The sequence below is a fragment of the Mus caroli genome, unplaced genomic scaffold (assembly GCF_978045245.1).
Source record: "Mus caroli unplaced genomic scaffold, Mus_caroli_1 scaffold_1, whole genome shotgun sequence".
Taxonomy (NCBI): Eukaryota; Metazoa; Chordata; class Mammalia; order Rodentia; family Muridae; genus Mus; species Mus caroli.
The window spans coordinates 124,714,130-124,738,742 of NW_028227256.1; the positions used below are offsets into that span (position 1 = coordinate 124,714,130).

Below are 24,613 nucleotides of genomic sequence, written 5' to 3' on the forward strand. Positions count from 1 at the left end.
GTTGTTGTTTTTTGGTTTTTTGTATAGAATAGTTTATTCAGGGTATGGGAAGGGTAACTGAGAGGGTAGTAGAGAAAGAAAGGGGGGGGGGTGTGAGTGTGAACAAAGGCCAGCCATGAGCAGGTGGAGAGACAGAGACAGGGAAAGGGGAGAGAGAGAGGGAGGGGAGAGAGAAGAGAAAGGAAGGGAAAGGAGAGGGAGAGGGAGAGGGAGAGGGAAGGGAAGGGAAGGGAAGGGAAGGGAAGGGAAGGGAAGGGGAAGAGGGGAGAGAGGAGAGAGGAGAGAGGAAAGAGACAGGATTTAGAGCTAGAGTAAGAAAGCAAGAGTATTTGATAGAGTTATAACTGATATAATTCACACCTTGTTGGTTTTATACCTAGATTTGAGTTACATAAATTATTACAGGCAGCTGTCTTGTGTAACTAATGGAGAAGGAAGCAAGACACTGGACTAATTTTGGTAAACGATTTTTTTTTTTCAGTAATTTGGGTTTGCTTAGATTTAGTTCTATGTTTTTGTTAAGTACACCTAAAAATTACTTGTTTGGAATAATGCTACATCACTGTTTTTCACATGTTGCAGAACTTTGACCAGGCACATAAAGCATTGAGTGGGTGGCAACCCGAAGGATCATTTTTTGTTTTCTGTTTACTGAATTTACCATCTTGTCTCTATAGTTAGTTTTATTAAAGTGACTAGAAAACTGATAACCCACAGATTGTGGCTCCTCGTTTAACTGAATGGTTTTATGGAAATCCTTTTTTTTTAATGGGTTTAATGATTACATATATTAGTTTATTTGTTAGTTTATATCCAATACCAAAATACTTAGAGCTTCATTTACGGATTTTAATTTTTGGATCTTGAACTACTACAGTGAATAGAAAGTAGAATGAGTAAATTAAGACCTTACGGAAGTTATTGTTCCTTATTTTTTTTTTAGTATATTCTACTAGCAGTGTGGAAAGCCTGTTTAAAATAATGGATAGAGATGATAATGATACAAATATCATCTGCATTTCATAGGTCACCATCTTAGGGAAGAAAAGCCTGACTTTAATTCAGTGGCTTTTTTGAAACAGTAGGTTTTTTTTTTTCTCTTAATGCAGTATATTCAACCTAAAGAACATATAAAATCTCTTCAATCAGCTGTTCATATATAGAAAACCACTTTAAGTGCACTGTGAATGCTATTAAATAAACTGGTGCTTCATAATTGTTACATGTTTTTAGTAAGACAGTTTGTAAAAATGGAAATATTACTGAAAATTATATCAAAGTAATTTGACCCCAAAAGTTCAGATGAAAAAGAGGATCTAGGGCCTGAAAAGATGACTTAGCTCCTAAGAACATACCTTTTGTGAATCTAATTCCATCTGATTTGATGACTTCTATCCTCCACAGGCACCAGGCACACACATGGTGCACAGATGAACATGCAGGCAAAACACTCAATAAAATAAATAATTCTATTTTTTTAATTAGATATTTTCTTTATTTACATTTCAAATGTTATCACCTTTCCTAGTTTCCCCTCCGAAAATCTCATATCCCCTCCCTTCCCCCAGCTCCCCAACCCACCCACTCCCACTTCCTGGCTCAGGCATTCCCCTATACTGGGGCACAGAACCTTCACAGGACCAAGGGCCTCTCCTCCCATTGATGACTGACTAGGCCATCCTCTGCTACATATGCAGCTAGAGCCATGAGTCTCTCCGTGTGTTTTCTTTGATTGGTGGTTTAGTCCCAGGGAGCTCTAGGGTTACTAGTGAGTTCATATTGTTGTTCTAGGGGGGTACTTTTTTTTTTAAGAGAAAGAAGATGTAATAGTTAAGCAAATGAGTTTGTTTCATGGGGTGATTTCTATAAAAGAGAAAATCCTCTGTCTTTTTCCCAAATTTAATGGAAGAAGGTTATGTAAATGCTTTATGAAATAGTTTTATTTCCTGCAAAACACAATTTTTATGAACCTATATATTATATGTAATCTCTATATTTATATGATTATAACGATACAAAAGAAGAGTTTAAGAGAATATAAAAGGATGTTCTGGGCAAACAACTTAAATAATAACAGAACAAGAGGTACTTAAGGATCAAGGCTGAACAGAGCTAATCCAGAATAATGAGCATTTTGTGATTTCATCAGGAAATGAAGCCTAGCTCATGCTTATCTTGTAGGCATTTTACAAAATTTGAACTCTTAAGAGCAATGGCAAACCTCTAACAGATTAAACCAAAGGAATGCTGTGGTAACCTAGTATTCTGAAAGACTACTATGTATGCTCCACATATACCAGGTTAGACCAGAACAAAGAAAATGTTAAAGCATGAAACCAAAGAAGGTAGACAAAATTGTCATCAATAATGAACTCAGGAGGAGAATTACATATGGGATGGTGCTAGATGCAGTTGTGTGCACCTGTAATCCAACAATTCATGTGGGAAAGGCAGGAGACTCTTAAATGTAAAGGTAGACTGGAGTACACAGCAAGACTCTTTAAAAACAAAACAACAAAAACTATGTAGGCCTGATGGTGCAGGTCCATAATACCAGCTACTTATCGGGGACTGAGACAGAAGAATCACAAATTCAAGGACTTTCTGGATTACAACTTGAGTTCAAGGCCAGCCTGGACAAGTCAATAAGATCTTGTCTTTAAAAGAAGGAAAAAAAAAAAAAAGAAATCGTAGGAAAAAAATCAAACTGAAGAGATGGCTCAGTTAGTAAAGTATTTGACAAACGAACATGATCACCTACATTTACGCACAGCTCAGTTTAGGGGCTGGACAGATGGCACCCAGGTTAAGAGCACTTGGTGTTTCTTCAAGGGAAAAGAATTTGGTTCTCACATTGGGCACTTTATTATCACTAGCCCCAGGGAATATAATACCACTTTTGGCTTCCAAGAGCATCTGTAAACTTGCAATCATACAGAAACATATGTACAAATACAATCTTTTTTCAAAAAAATAAGTAAAAGCTAGGCATGACCGTGTATGCTTTTAATCCTAGTGCTGGTATGTTGAGACAGGATAACCTTAGCTGCTTGCTTGCCAGCCAGCCAGATCTGTGTTTCAGCTTCAGTGAAAGATCTGTCTCAAAAAAGCTAGAAAGTCACCAACAAAGGCAACCTAGCTTGGACTTCTGTCTGTATATGTATATGCATATGTATATGCATATCAACATGAGTGGTATCCATTCTCTCTTTCATGCTTCCCCCATCACACACAAACACATAGAATGTAGTCAACTAAAATTCTCAGTCTGTCATACCACTGTAAATACAAGGTTATCCCATTTGTTGAGATGAGAAATAGCAAAGAATAATAAAATTGGATCTCACTAGAATTTGCATTAAAATGTACTCATATTTTGGATTTGAATTTGAAATATTTTGTAAGCATAGTTCTCTTTTTTGTACATATTATAAATATAATCAGTTAACTGTTGAATAATTGGCTAGATTAAGGTTATTCTGTTTTATAAGACTTTTGCAGTGCATGAGGAGGATCAAACTCAGTATTGATGCACAGACTTTCATGTGATCCAAGAAGAGACTACCAGCTTTTGTATAAATTTTAGAAGGTTCTGCCCTGTAGTTTTGTTTGTTTGTTTGTTTGTTTGGAGAATTCCTCAGGGCTTGCTCTTTTGAACTTAACATTTTTACAAAACAATCTATAACACTATTTCTAACTTTAAGTTCTGTGAGGTTTTTATTTTGTTTCTCATGTGAACAGGAACTCTGCAGTGAGCTAGAGCCATATTCTCAGTGTATAAGAACCAAAAGGAATGATGCAATTAACTTTTTACAGCCCAAGTGACCTGGACAGGACCCGAGGTAGCCAAAGGAGCACATGCCAATATTTATTTGAGTACTGATTTAATAGATAGTGAATGCCTTTGCTTCATTTTCATTTTATGAGAAAATTTCTCAATCTAATAGTAGCCACTTAACAGACTAAGGAGTCACTGCATTCGATTCCCTTAGGAACATTCCTTATTACTATTAATAGCATCTCATGTTCTTTAGAACAGTGTTTCTGTGGAGCTCAAGATAACATACATACATGGGCTCTTAGGGTGTACACTATCCTGTCTACAACTCTACTGTAAAAAGTTATATTGAAAAAAAAATGATCTTTCATTTTCTTACAACTTTTGTTTTCTAGAATTCTTATAAAATATTCTAACATGGAGCTTATGATATTTCTGATTCTATTGTTTTTAGGGAGGGAACTAGCTATGTAAATTCATTGCCTGTTGACCCTTCAATGCTAAGTTTTTCATGTAAGAGTCTTCATACTTTCTTTCAGGGACAGAATGATGCTGCTGAAATTGGAACAAGAAATTTTAGATTTCATTGGTAATAATGAGTAAGTTCTCACATTTAACAAGAAAAGAGATTGTCATTGTGATTCTCCTTGACTTACTAAATTGGCAATTGTTTTTCTTTCAGGTCCCCACGTAAGAAGTTTCCCCCGATGACATCTTACCACAGGATGCTGTTACACAGAGTGGCTGCCTACTTTGGATTAGACCACAATGTTGATCAGAGTGGGAAGTCTGTCATAGTGAACAAAACTAGCAACACAAGAATGTAAGTGTATAGTTATGTTGTCTGTGGACTAATACTTGCCTTCCTACAGCACCTTCCATCTACAGTAATTGCCTGATCACTTCATGCAATAGAGCCAAAAGTACATTTATCTCATTAGGAGCAAAATGCACACGTGGATTCAGGCAAGGCTTGTTTGAGGAACAGCAACGACAACCTTGGAGGACGCTATCAGCCATGTTTGTCACCCTCTCTTAATGAATTTCTAAAATTAATTTAGGTATCTGTGACCACCTCTAGGGAATTTGTTTAAATAATTTTAAAAAGAAGCAATAAACAGATTTTAACACTCACATTCTGTCTACTACTTTATTATCATTTCCAAAATCCTGTTTAGTTTGTTTGTTTCTGTCTGTCTATCTGTCTTTCTTCCTTTTTCTACCTCAAATTTGAAGAAATTGGAACTTCTGGTTAGTGTAGTGACTTTCTTACTGCTGTATTTCTTTCTTGGGCAATATCTGATTTACTGAGGAAAATTCTTAATGCTTAGAAAGAACCCTTCGTTGTAAAAGCAACTGCTTGAAAAAGCTGAGCATATAGCTCAGTGGTATAACACTTGCCTAGCAATGCTCAAGGAACTGGCTCAATCCCTTGAATTATTAAAAAAAAAAAAAAAAAAAAAGTCCTGGAGCTCTGGGATTATAGGCCTGTGCCACCACACATGGTGCAAAGTATTCTCTGTGTCATTTTCATTTTTGGTAAAAAAGAACCCATGGTAATAAGTAGCCATCAGTTTCAAGTGCCACAGATAATTTTCTTTGCTTCATTGTTTTTCTGCTTTCTTGAGGTCAAGTATGCCTCAGAGTTTGTCCATGCATCATTCATTTTACATAGTTACATTTAATTCATCTAGTCCCTTCAGTAATCATGGCCTTTGCTCATATAGCTGCCATATTGCTTACTGAAGCAAAATTGAGGCTCTTCCATTTCATACAATCTCTTTGTCAATCAAATAGGTGTGTTTCAGATTTTAAATGACTGTTCTTACAACTAAAATTAATAAAAGGTATCTTTGACAGAAATTCCTCATAAAGCTCTGAGAATTATTAGAAAATATAAATTATTAGAAAATACAAATCTGATCTAATTTCATCATGTCTATTCACTAGTCTTATAAACTCATCCTTTGTCAATCCTTTCCCAGCTAATTATATAATAATTAAAGTAGGATAGTATCCAGTCAGATACAGGTGAGACTGAAAGTGGCTAGAACTGTACTCTCTTTAACCAGTACCTTTCAACATTACTCAGAGCTGCTGGATGCCCAAACACATGATCATTAGCAGGCATTTTGACTAACATTTTGACTGACAACTCTCTAAGGTTTTCAATACAGTGTAACCTCAGTTATTTGAATTCTTTGAATGATGTCAGAAAAAGCTTACGGGTTCTGTTTGTAAAGGTAATCAAATTTAGTTAAGCAGAGACATTTACAAATTATGGGTTAATGTAATTATAATTAATGTTTCAGATCATTGAAGTTACACTGTATTCTTACTTAATATCTTCTGGGATATGTAAATCAGAAAACCTTAGAGATCTGCTCCACATTGAATAAAAACAAACTTACCTTTTCCTCATAGGGAGATTACCCGCTCCAGCCTTGAACCAGTGGTGTTGTGGATGTCAACAACCGAGTGTCCACTGGGGTGTCTCAATGGAGCGGGAAGATGCCGATTGCAGGGCAGTAAATTCAGGCATCTTTAAAAGAAAGAGGTAAGACAGTCTTAAGGTTAGCTGAAATGCCTGCCAATATTACTTTGTGTGGGAATCCAGCGGTTCTTAGAAAAGTTGCCAGGGCCTTGGTTAAACCATAGAGTTCACATTTAGAACAAGAGTCTCTCACATAGCTACAACTACAGGTAATAAAAGTAAATGAAGCAATCCTGTGACAGATGGCATGCTGTCATGGTCAGGACTGAATGTAGAACCTTTCAGACTCCCAAAGAAAGCAGACTTCTCATCATTTTGGTCATGAAACATTGTGCTCTTATCTTCTCCTTTACTTTGATATGGATTTTTTCCCTTTTTAAAAAAATTATCTGCTATGTTTGATTCATCATTTTACAGTACAAATTTCTTCATCTTGCTTAGATAATTCTCATCTTTAAATCTTTTGTCAGATTTAAAAGGTGTCAGCTCCAGTGTTTTATTAAAATTTTGTAGATTGAGATGAGTGGTGGCACATGCTGTTAATTCTAGGACTTAGTGGGTAGAAGCAGTAGGCATCTCTGTGTTTGATGCCAACCTTGTCTACATAGCAAGTTTCAGACCAGCTAGTGTTACACAATGAGACCCTATTGCAAAAGGAAAAAATTATTCACTAGATTGGAAAAAGTATTAACCATGTTGTTTAGATTCTATTTATAATGAAATGTCTAGTCTTGGTTTGCTGAAATGTCATTGCTTGAATTTATGAATAAAATTTCTTGCTTGCGAGGCATGGAAGAATTGCATACCTTTAATCCCAGCACTCAGTAACAGAGGCAGGCAGGCTCTCTTAGTTGAAGGCCAAAATGGCCAGCCTTGTCTACAGAGCAAGTACTGGGCTAGCCCGAGCTACACAATGAGATACTGTCTCAAAGAAATGAAATTTTTTCATAGTATTCTCATATTGCTTATATGTATACATATAAATATGTCTTTGAACTATGCATAAAGGAAACTTTATAGAGAATTTATTAGACTTTCTTTAGGTGTATTAAATGGTATATGTTTTATATTTCAAATGCGTAATTCCAGTGTAAAATGGTAATAAGTCACAGAATATTGATTGAATTAACTTATTGGAGCTGATAATATATTGGTGGAGGTTATTTTTATATAAGTTTAGTGTCTATGGCCCTTAATCATTTACCTGTCTTATAGGTCTTAGTGAAACTTGGAGTATTTCTAATCTGGAAAAAAAAAAAAAAAGACAAAAACCATTGTACTACAAAATATATACTAAACTCCACAGTCATTGCTTTAGATTCCAGTGTTAACCTCTACATAAGAGCTTATTTTTTCTAACCTGTTTAAGTTTGTGGAAAACAACTTGCATGCTGTCATTTTATGGCATGAGGACTATTGGAGTATAATGCATGTGATACAATAGTTATCCTTTTCTTGGTCCCTGTAACATAGATGAGATGTCAGCCTTATAGTCTGACAGCCCAGGGTTCCAACTATGGCTTAGCCTTGCATTTCCATCTTGACTTTTCACAGCTGCTTTAGCCACTTGAAGTTTAGTGTCCTCAGGGTTTCTTACAATTACAGAGTTCTGGTGAGGGCTCTTCAATAACTAATTCATTTCATTTTTAGAATAACTCTATTGGATAGATAAAGTATATAATAAAGTATATAAATCCCATCTTATACATGAGAAAATAGGGAGAACAAGATTACTTGTGCATATCTTAAAGCCAGTACTGTGTTAAAAAGCTAGACTTCAACCCGAACAGTCTGATGACAAAGCCCATGCTGTTTTTAATAACACCTCTGTAGAACAGTGTCTCCTCATGAGTATCCTACTGTGATATAACAGTGAGATCACAGTATTGTGTCTTAAGTGTCTCCTCATGAGTATCCTACTGTGATATAACAATGAGATCACAGTATTGTGTCTTAAGTGTCTCCTCATGAGTATCCTACTGTGATATAACAGTGAGATCACAGTATTGTGTCTTAAGTGTCTCCTCATGAGTATCCTACTGTGATATAACAGTGAGATCACAGTATTGTGTCTTAAGTGTCTCCTCATGAGTATCCTACTGTGATATAACAGTGAGATCACAGTATTGTGTCTTAAGCAGCACTGATAAATTGAAACACTTTTATTACCTTGCATATAATATTTTCCACTTTTAGGTAAATACTGTACATTAAATTTGTTGTTCCTTTGTCTTGTTTCTTTTTTCAGACCTGATCAGAAATTTAATGAACATATAAAGGATGATAGAGGTGAAGACTTTCAGAAACGATACATCCTTAAGAGAGATAACTCTAGCTTTGACAAAGATGATAGCCAGGTAATTTTGAGAAAAATGGAACATTATTTTAGGTGCAAGCTTTAAATGTACCAATAGTTCATTTTCCTAATACTCAATCGGTTTTTCCTCCTTAGATGAGAATACGTTTGAAAGATGACAGAAGAAGCAAATCTATAGAAGAAAGAGAAGAAGAATACCAGAGAGCTAGAGACCGAATATTTTCCCAAGATGTATGTGCCAACTTACCCTTAGGACTTCATATGTTCTATATATTCTAGCCCCAAGTAATATTGCTCATATTATTTTTAACCATATTGGTTCATACACATCAAGTCAGGTTTTTGAAATAGGTGTTTTGTTCATGTGAATTTGATAGTACCTTGAAACAAAAGAGTGAAGTTTTACCAAAACTGAACTCAGGTAGACCACAGGAATCAATAGAGCTTGGTAATAAGTTGCTATTTGTGTAACTTTTTTAAAGCTTGTGACAGAGTTTTTATATCATTGTTAACTTAAATCTTACTTTGGTAGTGAACTTAGTAATTTGTGTCTTATAAAATAAAGTTAGTTGATCTTTTAGATTAATAGTCATTATCTACTTTATAAATGATGATATTTAGAGACATCTGCATGACTAATTATTTTATGCATATTTGGCTTTACCAACACCGATAATACACCTGTTCTCTGCAGTACTTAGTACTTTTCAAGGATACAATGTAAATGAATATAATGTATGATTCCTCTAACACAGAAAGGAGATGTGCCCTGTGTTGAAAGCAAAACAAAGCAGTAAATAATATCAGAATTTAGACCATTGATTAAGAATTTGCAATATGTGGGCTGGAGAGATGGCTCAGCCGTTAAAGGCTAGGCTCACAACCAAAAATATAAGAATTTGCGATATGTAACAAATAATATTGAGCATTTATTATAAGTGCTATGCTGGACACTAAAGACCATATGCATGGACAGTCTTAATCCAGTAGATGACCCTTTCTGGTCAGTGTGATCAGGCAGTAGAAAGCTATTCAAAGAAGCTAGAATAAACAGACCTAGAAAATGGCTGAGTAGGAAATTTAATTCAGTTCTACTGAACTCAGCATCCATATTAGAGAAATGTTGACTTCGGTATTTTATAAGCTAAATGGCATACTAGTTGTAGCGTGAATCACAGAGACACGTGAAGGTGTAATAGACTTACAGCAAGGAGAGAAGCACTACAGTCAAACTAGGAAGGGCATGGGAGAGTACACTTCTGAGAGCCCATAAGCTCAAGTCGAAAAAAAAAAAAAATCAGTATTTTCAGAGGTTCTCAGTGAAGGGAAAACTTGAAATACAAAGAACTGAATGGGGGCTGGAGAGATGGCTCAGTGGTTAAGAGCACCGACTGCTCTTCCGAAGGTCCAAAGTTCAAATCCCAGCAACCACATGGTGGCCCACAACCATCCGTAATGAGACCTGATGCCCTCTTCTGGTGCATCTGAAGACAGCTACAGTGTACTTAGATATAATAATAAATAAATCTTAAAAAAAAAAAAAAAAAAGAACTGAATGTTTTAGAGTAGCCAGAACATAGCTGGCAGATGCCATAAGTAAGGGAGCTTTAGACTGGAAAAATACTCAGGAACTTCCTGCCTTAGGTAGCTGAACTTCGGGTGCAGGTTTCAGTCTTACTACAGAAGACCATGTAATCCATATTTAGGCATCTTGAGTCATGTATTTGTATGTGCTCAAAAGTGGCTCTGGTACAACAGCCACCATAATACATGACATGGTTATGGTTGTGTTCCAGTAAGTCTTTATTCGTAAAAACAGGTGGTTGGTCATTTGTTCCTGACCCTTCTGTCAAGGAGTCATGAAAGATGGGAGAATTGCAATTTAAAGAGCTTGCTTTGGCTTCTGCCCCATAATGTGAATTAATAGGGCAAAATCTGGTAACTACAAAACTCTTTAGAAGACTGTTACAGTAATACAAACAGAAGTGATTATTACCTGGCTTAGATCAATAGCACAGCAGGAATTTGACTATAAGTCCTTAATGCCTGTCTGTTTATTCTCTGCTTTATCCATATGGTTGGTGTCTGTGTTACCACTGCCACAAATAGAAGTAGTCACTTGTGGTACAGTGAATCAATCAGCCTTTAATTTTTTTTCTCATTTATTATTTGTGACTGTGTGCATGTGTGTGAGAAAGAAGGTCAGAAGACAACTTTCAGGAGTTGGTTCCTAACTTCCACCATGTGTGTCATAGGGCTTGGACTCGGGGCTTCAGATTTGGTATCAGGTGTATTTAAACCTGAGCCGACTTGCCAGTCCCTTCATTAACTTGGTCACCACTAATCAAATAGTCATGAATTAACTAGAATCTGTCAACCTTAAGTATATGATTAATAAAACAGGTCATACGTCAAGAACTTTCAGAATGAATTTGAAATTTCAATAGCCTTCTTAAAACGTATGACAAAGCATCAAAAAGAATATAGGATTCAAATTCTGGTTTGCTTGAATCTTACTAGCTTATGTTCTGTAAGAACAGACAGAAGTATTAAGCAACTATTGTAGACTCATGCAAAAGGGACAACGGCTTTAGAGTGCATTCAGGCGAACTGAACTATTAAGCAGAAGTTGGGGTAATTTCCAGAGAATCAACAAGAACATAACAAATTTCCAAATCTCACAATTGAAAGGGGTAATTATATCATAATTATAGCCACCAAAAGTACTTTAATATTGAATACTTTTGAATAATAATATTAGTTGTAAGCCTAGCCTTCAGCAGCTAAGCCATCTCTCTAGCCCTTAGGAGTATACTCTTAAAGTTACTATAGATGATATTGTTGTTGTTGTTGTTACATTGGTGTACAGATGACATACAGATGTGTATTTGACAAACTTGTTACCTTTTCTTTCCAGTCCCTGTGTTCCCAAGAAAACTACATTATTGACAAAAGGTAAGAAAAATTTTAATATCTATTCTAGTTATTATCTAGTTGATGCTAATAACAATTAAAATGTTTTATTAAAATGCCAACAGAATCCAAGATGAGGACACTATTGGTACCCAGCAGAGGCGCCAGATATTTAGGTATAGAAGCATGTTTTTCAGACAGTGTTTAAAAAATTAGTTTTTTCTTCCCTCCCATCCCCAGTTAACTTTTCAATGTTTTATTTCTAAATTACAGAGTTAATAAAGATGCTTCAGGCCGATCAACAAACAGCCATCAGAGCAGCACTGAAAATGAGTTGAAATACTCAGAGCCACGACCCTGGAGCAGCACAGATTCAGACAGCTCCCTCAGAAACCTGAAACCCGCTGTAACCAAAGCCAGCAGCTTTAGCGGAATCTCAGTCCTGACAAGAGGTGATAGTTCTGGAAGCAGCAAAAGCATAGGCAGGCTTTCAAAAACAGGTATAAGTGTCTACTTAGAACTGTGCAGTCAGAATGTTACTTTGCCTGAAGCCTTAGCTCCTCGTCACATGGTTCTAATTATCCCACAATGTAAAGTTACCTTCAGCTCTGTAGACACCTACAAAGCAGAGTGCCATATTGACATTAGGATTCATTTTGACCTCTAGATAGAATTATAAACGGAAATAAATCTCTTTGTCTGTTGCTATATAAACTTAATGTGATAGCTCACTGGCTCATTTCTTGTGTGTAGGAGGTGACTGGACATTCTTCCTTGCCTATTTATGGTTGCAAAGTATGGCTTCTTACCTAGGATTGCATAATGTTAGATGTAGCCCATACTGTCAGATATTGGTTGCATTTTTCATGACTTATTCTATAAAAAATGAATACAATTCTGAAAAAATTTTAATAAACTTAAAAACCAAAGAGAAATAATACACCTACAACTATAAGCAGAAATTTCAATAATCTGCTAGTTCTTTTGGCTGCTTTACTTCAGATCCATTGGTCATAGCAACTTCTTTCATTTTCACTAAGGAGCAGAGCATACAAAATCTCATGTGTCTTTGAGGACTTTTGTATATCTCTGTTTTTTTAATCTCAAAATAAACATGGAAGTCAGAAATGGCTATTTCTCTCTAGCCTGTTTGGATTAGGTTAAACATAAAATGCATATTGTACAACTACATTTGGAAGGTATATTAAGGCAACAATATTGTTTCTTTTTTGTTTGTTTGTTTTTTTTTGTTTTTTTCGAGACAGGGTTTCTCTGTGTAGCCCTGGCTGTCCTGGCACTCACTTTGTAGACCAGGCTGGCCTTGAACTCAGAAATCCGCCTGCCTCTGCCTCCCGAGTGCTGGGACTAAAGGCGTGCGCCACCACGCCCGGCTACTTGTTTAATATTTTAATGCTTTAAATTGCTAATGCTTTTGAATTGCATTCCCACCTTAAAATATAAATCTATTGCAAGTATCTTAGTTGATATAATACCATAGGCTAAAGTCATTAAATTTTTATGAGTGTTTTTTAAGATTTGTATACTTATCTGTATATACTGCAATTTGGTCATAACAAAAGGAAAATAAATATTGTGAGGAAGTCATTTAGAGAGTGCAAGAGTCATCTGCCTTTGCCTCCCAGATACTGGAGTTAAAGACATGCACACCACCATGCCTGGCCTAAAAAAACATTTTTAAAAACTTGGGGCCACTCATATTACTCAGCCAATCATTACTCTTTCCATACATGCATACACACACACATGTACACACTACTACTAATACTAATAATAATAATGATAAGTAAAAATAAAATTTAAAGAATAACGTGTTATTTTATCATAAGAGACAGTGGAATGTTCTAATCCTTTAGTAGGTAAAAGTGATAATGTTCCCCCAGGTGGATCTCTTGAGTTCTAGGACAACTTAATTTCTAAGAAACCCTGTCTCAGAAAAAAAGATAAAAGATATGTGATAGAGTTAAATGTCATTCGAATATGACTTTTAATAAAGGCTTTCTTCAGAAGGCATTCTGCATAGTGCATCATAATTACTCACTAGAATCCTTTGATACAACCTAATTAACTACAAGTACGATCTGAATTTGTACATTTCATTTCAGTACCTTTATGCTTTCCAAGTTAGTAATAGCTCAGTCACTGTGAGATAGACTCTAAAGTCAGAGCAATCAAAATTCAGCCATGATATTAGATAAAGTATGGTATGAAATAAATTTTAAACTGATGTTAACATAATTATTTGAAATATTTTTCATACTATTCCTGTCACTAGATAAAGGGAAGAAAAGGTAGTTGACTTTACGTTATAGGAAGATTCTAGTTATGAACTGAGATGAAATTCCGTAGTGAAACTTGGCTGTTGCTTCTTTTAGTAGATAATTCATCATATTTATTGTTTCCCACACCATACTTAATCTTTCTGTGTTCTTATAGATAAGCATTTCTGAAATGTGAGGTTTTAGGCATTTGGCTGTGCTAAGTTCTTTTTCTTGGGGAATTTGTAATCTATATCTCTAAGTTAATTTAAATGGTAAAATGTATATAACATGTCCTTTTGAGAGTGTCAGTAGTATGTTTCTGTGGCTGTCTGTGGCTTGGGTGACTGTAAACTTGGTAAATTGCATGCTTTGGCTATGATTTTCCTGACAGTTTCAGTGCTGTTGTTCGCTATATTAAAATTATATTTAGGATAAGCTAAAAGAACCATTAGGCAGTAAATTATAGAAGCCTTGTTGTCATTTTGTAACTGCATGTTGTATATTGTGAATTGTATTATTAGGATTTTTAAACTTGTATCTTTATACGAAGTTTCTTTTTTTAATTCCGTGTTTTCCATTACTCTTCCCCTAGGATCTGAGTCTTCAGGTAGTGTAGGGTCCTCTACAGGCTCTCTCTCTCACACCCAGCAGCCTCTCCCAGGTTCAGCTCTTAGCCAGTCTTCTCATGGCGCACCTGTCATCTACCCGGCAGCCAGCAATCACAGTTCTCTTTCCTTTGATGGTGGCCTCAGTGGTCAAGGTGCATCTCCTAGCACTAGCTTCCTTTTGCTTCCCTTGGAAGCAACTGGCATACCACCTGGCAGTATTCTGATCAACCCACAAACAGGTGGGTATCCAGAGAGAGAGTTTATTGTAGTTAACATAGCAGAAAATATTTAAAAATTGGGGTACTTTTAAAGATGTGTTATTTAAATGTACGTATTTTGTTAGCTTTTTAATTTTGATAAATAATTGTCTTTGTCCTAAAAACTTTAATAGAAATGTTTAGGCTCCAAAATGTTAAAAATTTTATTTATCTTGTAAGACAATATTCCTCATGTGCCATCTATGATGTGTAGACTAAATAAGAGCTTGACTATATTTAAACAACAATTCATTCCATTAGAGATACTCGACTGCCTTTGAGAGAGCTTTATGCGGCATAGCATTTTTATTTTGTGGCAAGTTAAATGTACTTTATGAGTAAGAACCAAGTAGAAAAAAACTTCTTCTTCTAATGTCTGAGAATATGGTAATTACTTTCTTTGGAGGTGGTTCATGACAGGGTTTCTCTGTGTATACTCTTGGCTGTTCTGAATCATGCTTTATACCTCGAACTCAGAGAGCCACCTGCCTCTACCTCTTCTGGGATTAAAGGCATGTGCCACTATCACCAGCTTGGTAATTGCTTTCTACTTAAGAAAATCTAAAATACATTCCTTCCTTCCTTCTTTATTTCTTTTTTTTTAAAAGGTAGTTGTTATAAATTAATATTGATAATATATATTCTTAGTCCTTGTCATTAACCGATGATAATTAATATTATTACACATTTACTTTTAACCATATACAGTTTGATAGAGTATTTGTCCGAACCCTACTTTGTTCGTTATAAGCAAAATATTTTCTAAAGGGCTAAAGAGATGACTCAGTCATTTAAAATCCCTGGCTTCTCTTTCTGAGGACCCAGGTTCATTTCCCATCACCTACATGAGCTCATGCTTTAAATTCTTCATTCATGACCTTTATACTGGCACTTTTAGTAGGAGAAATTCCCACTTAAAGTAGGGAAATTGAAATACATTGCTAGACACAAGTTTTTATGTAATATTTTATTATGCATAATCTGTTGCCATTAAGTTGGTTCTATAATTACTCATTTAAAGCTGTCATTTATTTATATTTTAAACATGGTTTTCATTTGTCTGAGGGGTTTTTTGTTTGGGGGTTTTTGTTTGTTTTATTTGTTTAGTTTTGAATTTCCAAGACAGGGTTTCTCTGTATAGCCCTGGCTGTACTGGAACTCGCTCTGTAGACAGACTATGGTGGCCTTGAACTCACTGCCTCCTCTGAGTGCTGGAATTAAAGGCACCACTACTTCCTAGCTTCAGCCTGTCTTTTTTAAAGTGACATATGTTCAGTATGGCCTATAACCTAGATTACTTCCCACCTCCTTGAAATTTTGTGAATGCTTTCCTGATACCTTGGAGTCAGGCATTTTCTGTTTGAGCTGAGATGCATGTCAGCCCTAATGTCCACGGTGAGGCTGTCCAGAATGCTATTGACCCTTTTCCCATGGTCTTGTGATTGAGTACCTGGCAGAATGAGATCTGGAACTCACAACTTTCCAGAAAATACATTGAAAATTTTATTTTCATTTCTAGTGATTGAATGTTTTTGCTTGCATATACATTCATGCTCCATATGACTGCAGTATCTACAGGGACCAGAAAAGGGCATCAGATCCCCTGGACCTAGAGTTAACAGATGAGCCTGTCACCCATGTGAATTGCCACATGGGTGATAGGCTCCAAACTTGGGTCCTCAGGATGGACAGCCAGTCCTCTTAACTGCTAAGCCATCTCTCTCCAGTCCCTCAAAGAAAAAAAATATTTTGATTATCCACTGAGCTCGGATGGGTATGAAATCAGTAGTGACAGTTTTATTTTCAGTCCTGTTGTACATTGACTCTTTCCTCATTTTTTTCAACTTTTCAGGTCAGCCCTTCTTAAACCCAGATGGAAGTCCAGTTGTGTACAATCCTCCTATGACTCAACAGCCAGTTCGAACCCAAGTGCCTGGTCCTCCACAGCCACCTCTGCCACCCCCACCACCTCAGCAGCCAGCAGCCAGTCACATGTTCTCACAGGTGCACAAACCCATGATTCTGTAATGCTAAGCTCACCTGCCTTTGCATATGTAGGGCTAATGACTGAGGTAGCCAGGTAAGTATCTCTTAGAGCTTTAATACTCTGTTCCCAGTGATGTCCCACTCAGTAGTCACAGGAAGAAAATGTTAATTACAGATACTTACAACAAAAAAATACTGAGGATGTATTAGAAAAAGAGGGAGTGATAGTATCTCAGGGCCTGACTGGTAAGTATTTTATCCCTATTTTAAAATAAGAAGTAGACAAGAAGAAGAAGAAAAACAAAGATTGCTCATTGGCCTAGTGAGTAAAGTGAGTTATTAAAATTGAATAAATCCAACAGAAAAACTGGCACTGGGCTGCTCAAGCCAAGCAGAGTACTCTTTTCTACTGCAGGGCTTGAGTGGATTCTGAGAGTGCAGTGTTTATTTATTTATTTGTGCATGTGTTCATGCACACAACAGCATGCACGTATAGAACAAAAAACAACTTACAGGAGTTGATTCTTTCCTTCCACCATGTGTATCTTGGAGATAGAACTCAGTTTGTCAGGCTTATCAGCAAATATTTTTACCCACTAAACCATCTCTCAGGCTCCTGAGAGGTTTTTTGTTTGTTTGTTTGTTTCTGTTTTTTAAATAGGTCTCAGCTGACCTGGAGCTTGCAGTGTAGATCAGGCTGGCCTAGAGCTTACTGAGGTCTGCCTGCTTATGCTTTGCAAGTGCTGGCATTAAAGCTGTGGATCACCATGCTTGGCTTTAAAAGCTTTCTTAATCATACCTTGAATTTATATAAGTAATTTAGAGCTTATACATACATATCTACATTTTCTTTTTGTTCCCTAATAATTTGTTATCTATGTTTAGAGAGTGATAATATCTGTATAATCCCTACGTTCACACCAGCTTTTAAAGATTATGTAGCACTCATACACCTGTTTCGCTACAAGATCATATAAACGCTCCTCTGGCGAATCTCCTTTAGTGTAATTTCTCGTAAGAGATGTGCAGTGATAAGCTTGAAGTGAAGAAACTTGATATCATTTTCTTATAAGATGTGTCATTTAGTTTACGGTGTCTTGTGGGATGAAGGATGTACATAAGTAGTGAGTTACACTTTCCGGTATATGAAAGTAGTGAAAGCCATTGGTCGCCTTCTACAGGTAAGATTCTAGGCTAGATTTCTAGGTAGATTTCTTTTGCTTTGCTTTGATGCCTCAAGTAGGGATTAAAACATTTTAGAGAAACTTTTAAGACCATACAAAAACGTCCATGTACCTAGAAGAGATTGTATTAAGCTCTGCCAGAGAATTCTGTACGACCTTCTTAATCCTGCCTGAGGCTACATACAACACCTTCCTTGTCCCACTTTGCCTTGACTTCATTCAAATTGTTTCCGAGGAATTTCTTTACTTTGCTGTTATATAACTGCCTTTACACTGCTGTGTTTCACCAGGAGCTTTATAGGACTGACTTCCACTTTTACTTAATTTGATGGAAATAAGGTTAGTACAGCTTTTAAAAATTTCAAGGATTTGTTTATGGTTATATGTCTCAGATTATTGTGTCTTAGGAATAATTTTGCCTATCGATTCTCAGACCTGTGGTTAAGATCAAGTTTAGAAGTAACATTGTCCCATGTAGTTTTGAGACCATCCTAGATGGAGGAATGGAGAATGTAGTTTTGAAACAAGCATTCAAAAGCTGAATTTCAGATCTTGAAGTAAAAATCCAATTCTCTGATTGATTTAATTTAAACATTTAAAAACAAAAACAAAAAACATTGCAGCTAGATCCTATCAGAAACAAAAACTCACTGACGTAATGATATCCTATTACTATCTTTTGCATATTCTGAGATAAATGATTTGTACAATGTCACATAACCAACACTGTATATCTATGAATTTCAAAAACAGCCCCTTCAGGAGTGCTATATTTCCTGAATACGACATAAAATCAGTCACTATGTGGATGTTTCTACAAGAGGGAAACACTAAGACTTTTCCTTGTCAATTTGGTGTCAGGATTTTACTTTGTTCTCTCTGCCATTTTGCACTCTGGAAGACATTCATTCATACCATGGGGGCTCATCTTGTATTCTTTCACATCTGACAACTTGAGTAGGTCAGATTGACTGATAAAGGATTATATCTTATTGTTCATGTTACTTAATGCATCAAGTAGGCAGTAGTAGATTTCTAGCCACTTGTACTTGGTTACCATGCTTCAGGCTGCCCTCAGCTAGTTGATTTGGTAGCTGAGAGGTTTCTCAGGGACCACCAGAACTCCAGATCATTCAGCTTTTATTTCTTTTCTGCTTTTGTTTTAATCTTGTTGTGTGGGACTCTCAGCTGATCTGACACTTTTAGACTTTTAGACTATTCTGTTGATTTTGTTGTAAAAGAGTAATCATTGTAAATCTGAGTTGTCATTATTCCCTGCACACTCCTACTTCATTATTTGCATTTTAAAATTATTCTTTTCAGCAACATTCGCCAGTACAGGATTCATTGGTGAATATACAGTTTAACCAGAAGAATGTTTATCAGATCAAAATTATCTGAATCCTTCATCTGCTTGCTTAACTAGCACAGTAAAAAATCACTTAATCTATCTTCATCTGGTTTTTCATCTATAAAGTAGATTACAGTGAATCACCTGTTTTTAGTGCCTTTGGAAAGCAATTTTCCTCTCCTTGAAACAAGAGTGTTTGGCTGAAGATCTATAGTGTCTAATTCCTCAGTTCCTACCATGAATTCTTCTAATAAAAATATATTTATCATTTAGCCAGGAGGAAAAGATTGTATTCTTCCTAGACAATGATGTGTGTTTGTGTATGTAGATATGTTTTGGTCCTGTCGTGATTATTAAGATTTATTTTATGTGCATATGTATTTAAGTTGCCTGTTGAGAAAAATACACACACACACACACACCATGTGATTATGTAATGCCTTTGGAGGTCAAAAGAGGACATTAGATTCCCTAGTATTAGAGTTACAGATGGATGTGAGCAACCATGTAGGCTCTGGGGACGGAACCTGGATCCTCTGCAAGAGTACATGCTCTTAGCCGCTGAGACTTCTCCCCAGTCACCAAGCAGGTTATTCTTGCAGTTTTTTCACACAGTGGTGAAGTTTTCAGAACATTGTCTCCGAGAATTTAAACATGCTTCATCAAATAAGAGGATTGGTACAGCTGCTGTAGAAATTTATAAGGTTTTTATTTATAATTTAGTAGTATAGAGCAACTTAAACAGAACAGCCCTGTCATAAAAAACCCCTGTCATAAAAATAAGAGTAAGAAGTTTTGTTTTTACTGACATAACTCAGATAATAGGGTTTCAAGTGGCTAATGATGTTTCTATTAATGACATAAAAGTTATTATTCTCATTATGAAATCAACTTGAGCCTAGGTATATTCTTGCTGTTTTAAATTCACTTGATACTATTTTTCTTGTTGAATCTCTTATAGTTTTTATGACTTTATAAATGTAAAGCTGTTGCCCCAAAGTGTAAATTTCCATGCTATGCACTTCTTGTAACATTTTCTTCTGACATTAACTGTTTGCCCACCTGTTATTCCTAGCCTGTTGGTCCTCTGCAGTCCTCTTCTCAGCCTGTTCAGTGCTCTCCAGCCCCCTACCCATCCCCGCTCCTGCCAGTCTCACCCACCCAGCAGTACTCCGTGGTACTGTATCTCCTTTCATCTCACTGTTACTATGGGCATTGTGTGATGAATGCTTCAGACTGTGGTCAGTGTGATTTGTTCTTTTACAGGAAGTTACATAGGTAACAAAGGTTTTTTTCTAATTCTTATTAATAATAATTTATTCCTTTTCATAAGACAGTGATTATATCAACTTATAGTAACTATAAAAGACTTAATATTATTCCTATTTTTCAAAAGGGAAGTTTTCAGGTTGAATGTTCTGAACTAAGTAGTCTCAGATATTTTAGTTTGTTTTTTTTTAAATTGAAGTCAGTTTTGACTCTATGTAGTCCTGGAGTGGCCATGTCATAGAGTTCTAATTAAAACACCATTACTAAGAGCAAGATGGGAGGAAAGAGTTTATTTCATCTTACCTCAGGAGTCAGACTATATTTCTGTGGGAAGTCCGGGCATGAACTCAAGGCAAGAAACTGTAGGTAGGAACTGAAGCGGAGGCCATGCAGGGCTGCTGCTCACTGGCTTGATACTCATGCCTTACTCAGCCTGCTTTCTTATCAACCCAAGAATACGTACCTGCCCGGTGGTGGCATCACCCACAATGGGCTGGCCCTTATGACATCAATCACTATTTAAGAAAACGTACCACAGACTTACTGACAGGTTAGTTTTACTGAGGCATTTTCCTTTTTTTTTTTTTTTTTTTTTTTTTTAAGATTTATTTACTTATTTATTTATTTATTTGGTGTATATGAGTACACTGTCTTCAGACACACCAGAAGAGGGCATCGGATCACATTACAGATGGTTGTGAGCCACCATGTGGTTGCTGGGAAATGAACTCAGGACCTCTGAAAGAGCAGTCAGTGCTCTTAACTGCTGAGCCATTTCTCCAGCCCCATTGAGTCATTTTCTTAATTGAGAGTCCATCTTCCCACGTGATTCTAGTTTGTATTGTGTTGACATAAATCTAGTCAGAACAGGCAGCTTTCCTTTTTAAGTACTGGTTAGGTACAGTAGGTCAGAAGCAGTTCCTTTAGATGGATTGCAGCATGTAGCTACAGAGGACTTCTGACTTTATCAGAGATCACTTGACACTTAATTTCTCACTGTAAGATAATACCCTTATCCAAAGTATGCCCTGAATTATAGTTGTCGGTGTCTGTGAGATCAGGCCCACACTGCAAGTAATTAGCTTTGTGATGTTAAAACATTGCATCTTTTTCCATAGCTCCATAAATAAACTAGCTTCTACTTTTAAAAAAAAAAAAAATTGCTTTCTTTAAAGTGAACTTCCTGAAAAACTTGCTTGCTTTTACTAGGGATTCTATGTTGACCTGTCCTATGTTGGATGCTTTTGCTTTGAATTGAGGCGACAATATTTATCAGTTTAATCTCTCAATGATTTTATGAAATAGCTTTCAGCCTACAAGAAAGAGAACCACAGGGCTGGAGAGGTGGCCCTTTGGTTAAGAGTGCTAGTTGTTCTTCAGAGGACCAGGGTTCAATCCCCAGCACCCACGTGGTAGCCCACAATGTCTTTAATTCCAGTTTTAGGGAAGTCTGACACCCTCACACCCATGCACATGGAATAAAACTGTTATTAAACAAGGAAACATTATCTTTTATTAATGACCCTTGTACTTATACTACTTTTTTAATATTTAGCCGTATTATTTTGTAATTTAGAACTAGGAGTATTTTCATATAAGAAATCGTTTCCATATATTCTAAGTCTGTTGCTTCCTAAGAGCGGGCATTTCATTTTAACCCTATACTGTCTTTGAGTGACCAATAAGAGATAATGCTTAGGCTGTCAAGTAAGGAGCTATATGTCATATGGCACATAAATCATAGCCGTGGCTGGAGTCCACTGGTTACTTAGCAATGATCCAGAAACAGGACACTTTGATATAAAGTATCCTCCTGTTTAAATTGAGTGGCAGACTGAGAAATTATGGCTATATTATTTTCTGACATATTAAAAAAAAGGTAATGACTAGTTAGATTTTGATGGTTGGAAATGCAGAAGAAAAGAGCTATTTAAAAGTAATTTCTCACAGAAAATACTAAGTATGTAATTTAAAAATGTCCAGGTTTGCTTCTGAACCTAAGTCAACATTTAAACTTCATTAAATATATGTAACTGAAAAATGCACTCTCATCTTTTTCCCATGCTATGATTTCCATTAGGAATATTTTATAAATAATATTTAATATCATTATAATATATCTTCCCTCCTACATAAGAGTTCTCATTTTCTTGAACCTGCTGTCTTATATCTTATCTGTTATACATGCATGTGATGCCCATGCATATACTGCTACAGCTTGCTTACAAATATATAAAGTGTAGGACTTGGGTAATATAGCTCAGTTACAAGAGTGCTTGCCTCATATCAAATTGTCTTGGGTTCCATCCTAAGCCCTGCACAAATTAGACATTGTGATTTATGGCTGTTCTCCAGCATTCATGAAGTGGAGACAGGAGGATCAGAAATTCATGAAATTTTCAGCTATGTAATGATTTTGAGGCTATTCTCTGAGATACTCAAAGGGATGTGGGGTGTAGGGTGGGGGTGTATGTGTAGCACTTTGCATTGGTAGGTTTGGCCCATGAATGAAAGGCTGACTGATGGCCAACTTTTTTTCAACAGGATAACCTTGGCTCTCAGTTCAGCCATATGAGTCTTGCCCGCCAGCCATCAGCTGATGGTTCTGACCCTCATGCCACCATGTTCCAGTCCACTGTTGTTCTACAGTCTCCACAGCAGTCTGGTTACATCGTGACGACAGCACCTCCACATCCTCCACCACCACCTCCACCACCTCCCCCTCCTCCTTCCCTACCACCTGGGCAGTCAGTCCCCACTGCCAGTTTCTCTGCCTCTGGGCATCCTGTCAACCAGCCTGTGCTCCAGCAGCAGGGGTTTCTTCCTCAGCCCTCACCACAGGTGTGTTGTTTTTTCATGTTCTTTCTCTCACAGGAACCTCTAACTTGGGAACAATTTGTGAGGTAGTGTAAATAAAGCCCATGGTTATCTCTGGAGATTGTCAAATGCCTAGGGAGCAGCCATATAACATTTAGTTACAACTCACTGTATGTGTGCTTTGAATTTCCCTCTGACTCCGAGAGTGGGTTGTTTTTTTTTTGTTTGTTTGTTTGATTTAATATCTTAGGAAAACATAATAAGTGTATGTGTTACTTAGGGTTACTAGTACTGTGATGAAATACCATGATGAAACAAAAGCAAGTCGGGAAGCTAGTCAGTAGTCAGCCTAGACAGAATTCCAGATCAACAATGACTACAGTGTGAGACCCTATCTCGAAAAAGAAATGGGTAATATCTAAACACACTATCTAGAAGGTATTCTGATCATCTTCTTACTGTCTTTCCACTTGACCCCTCTTCAAAGATTTTCTTTAAACCTCAGGTTTAGGTGGTAAAATGTTTTCAACTGGGCATGGGCACCTCACTGATACTTACTCTCTCCGTTTTAAATAGTTGTGAATCTCTGTAATGGTCTCTGTTGCAAAAAGGTTTCTTGATGGAGGCTGCTACACTTATTTGCCTGTATAAGGATAAATAGAGTATAATTTTAAATATTGGCTTGGGAAAAAAAATGGTTATGGGTTCTCACCAGCATTTATAACCTCTCCAGCCACAGACGAGGTGTATGTACCAAGCAAGCATGGACTCCCTCCAATTAGACAGCTGTTGCTACCCCATAGATAAAAGTGCTGGTTTTATACCACTGGGGATACCTTATCCGGCTTGCATTGTTGTGATTTGTAGCATGTACAGGTAGGTAGGGTTGTTGATTGCTTTTTTTTTTTCATTGGTAGCTTGCATAGCACCTTTTGATAGTGTGAGAGCTATTCCTCAGGGAGGAGGCTTCCAGTCAGTTCAACTCCACTTCCCCAAGTCCTGCGTCCAAATTATGTGGTGTCCTCAGATCTTCGAGGTCTGGAAGCAGCCATGAGCAATGGTAGCTTTCAGTAGTATTTCAGCCAAGCAAACTTGGTTTTATTAAAAAAAAAAAAAAAAGTAATAAAATTAACAGCTAAAGCCGGGCAATGGTGGCGCACGCCTTTAATCCCAGCACTCAGGAGGCAGAGGCAGGCGGATTTCTGAGTTCGAGGCCAGCCTCGAGTTAGGCCACAGAGTGAGTTCCAGGACAGCCAGGGCTACACAGAGAAACCCTGTCTCAAAAACCGGAAAAAAAAAAAGAAAGAAAAAAAAAAAAAAAGAAAAAATTAACAGCTAAAAGTGATTAGTGAGCACTGTG

At 36.7% G+C, this 24,613-nt stretch overlaps 1 protein-coding gene across 7 annotated transcripts in view; it reads left to right on the forward strand.

Annotated features, from left to right (window-relative positions):
* The window catches only part of R3hdm1 (R3H domain containing 1), a 134,685-nt gene that overhangs the window by 69,685 nt on the left and 40,387 nt on the right, over positions 1-24,613 (forward strand). For 2 of the 7 annotated variants that reach the window (XM_021171515.1, XM_085840802.1), the window contains 11 exons: positions 4,318-4,377; positions 4,461-4,601; positions 8,521-8,629; positions 8,725-8,820; positions 11,507-11,544; positions 11,628-11,678; positions 11,776-12,002; positions 14,374-14,628; positions 16,499-16,650; positions 20,243-20,344; positions 22,981-23,277. In XM_021171515.1, coding sequence (XP_021027174.1) covers positions 4,318-4,377; positions 4,461-4,601; positions 8,521-8,629; positions 8,725-8,820; positions 11,507-11,544; positions 11,628-11,678; positions 11,776-12,002; positions 14,374-14,628; positions 16,499-16,650; positions 20,243-20,344; positions 22,981-23,277 — 1,528 coding nt within the window. Of the gene's footprint in view, positions 1-4,317; positions 4,378-4,460; positions 4,602-6,202; positions 6,336-8,520; positions 8,630-8,724; positions 8,821-11,506; positions 11,545-11,627; positions 11,679-11,775; positions 12,003-14,373; positions 14,629-16,498; positions 16,651-20,242; positions 20,345-22,980; positions 23,278-24,613 lie in introns of those variants that run through there. The other 5 variants (XM_085840795.1, XM_021172195.3, XM_021171767.2 and 2 more) reach the window with 5 other exon arrangements.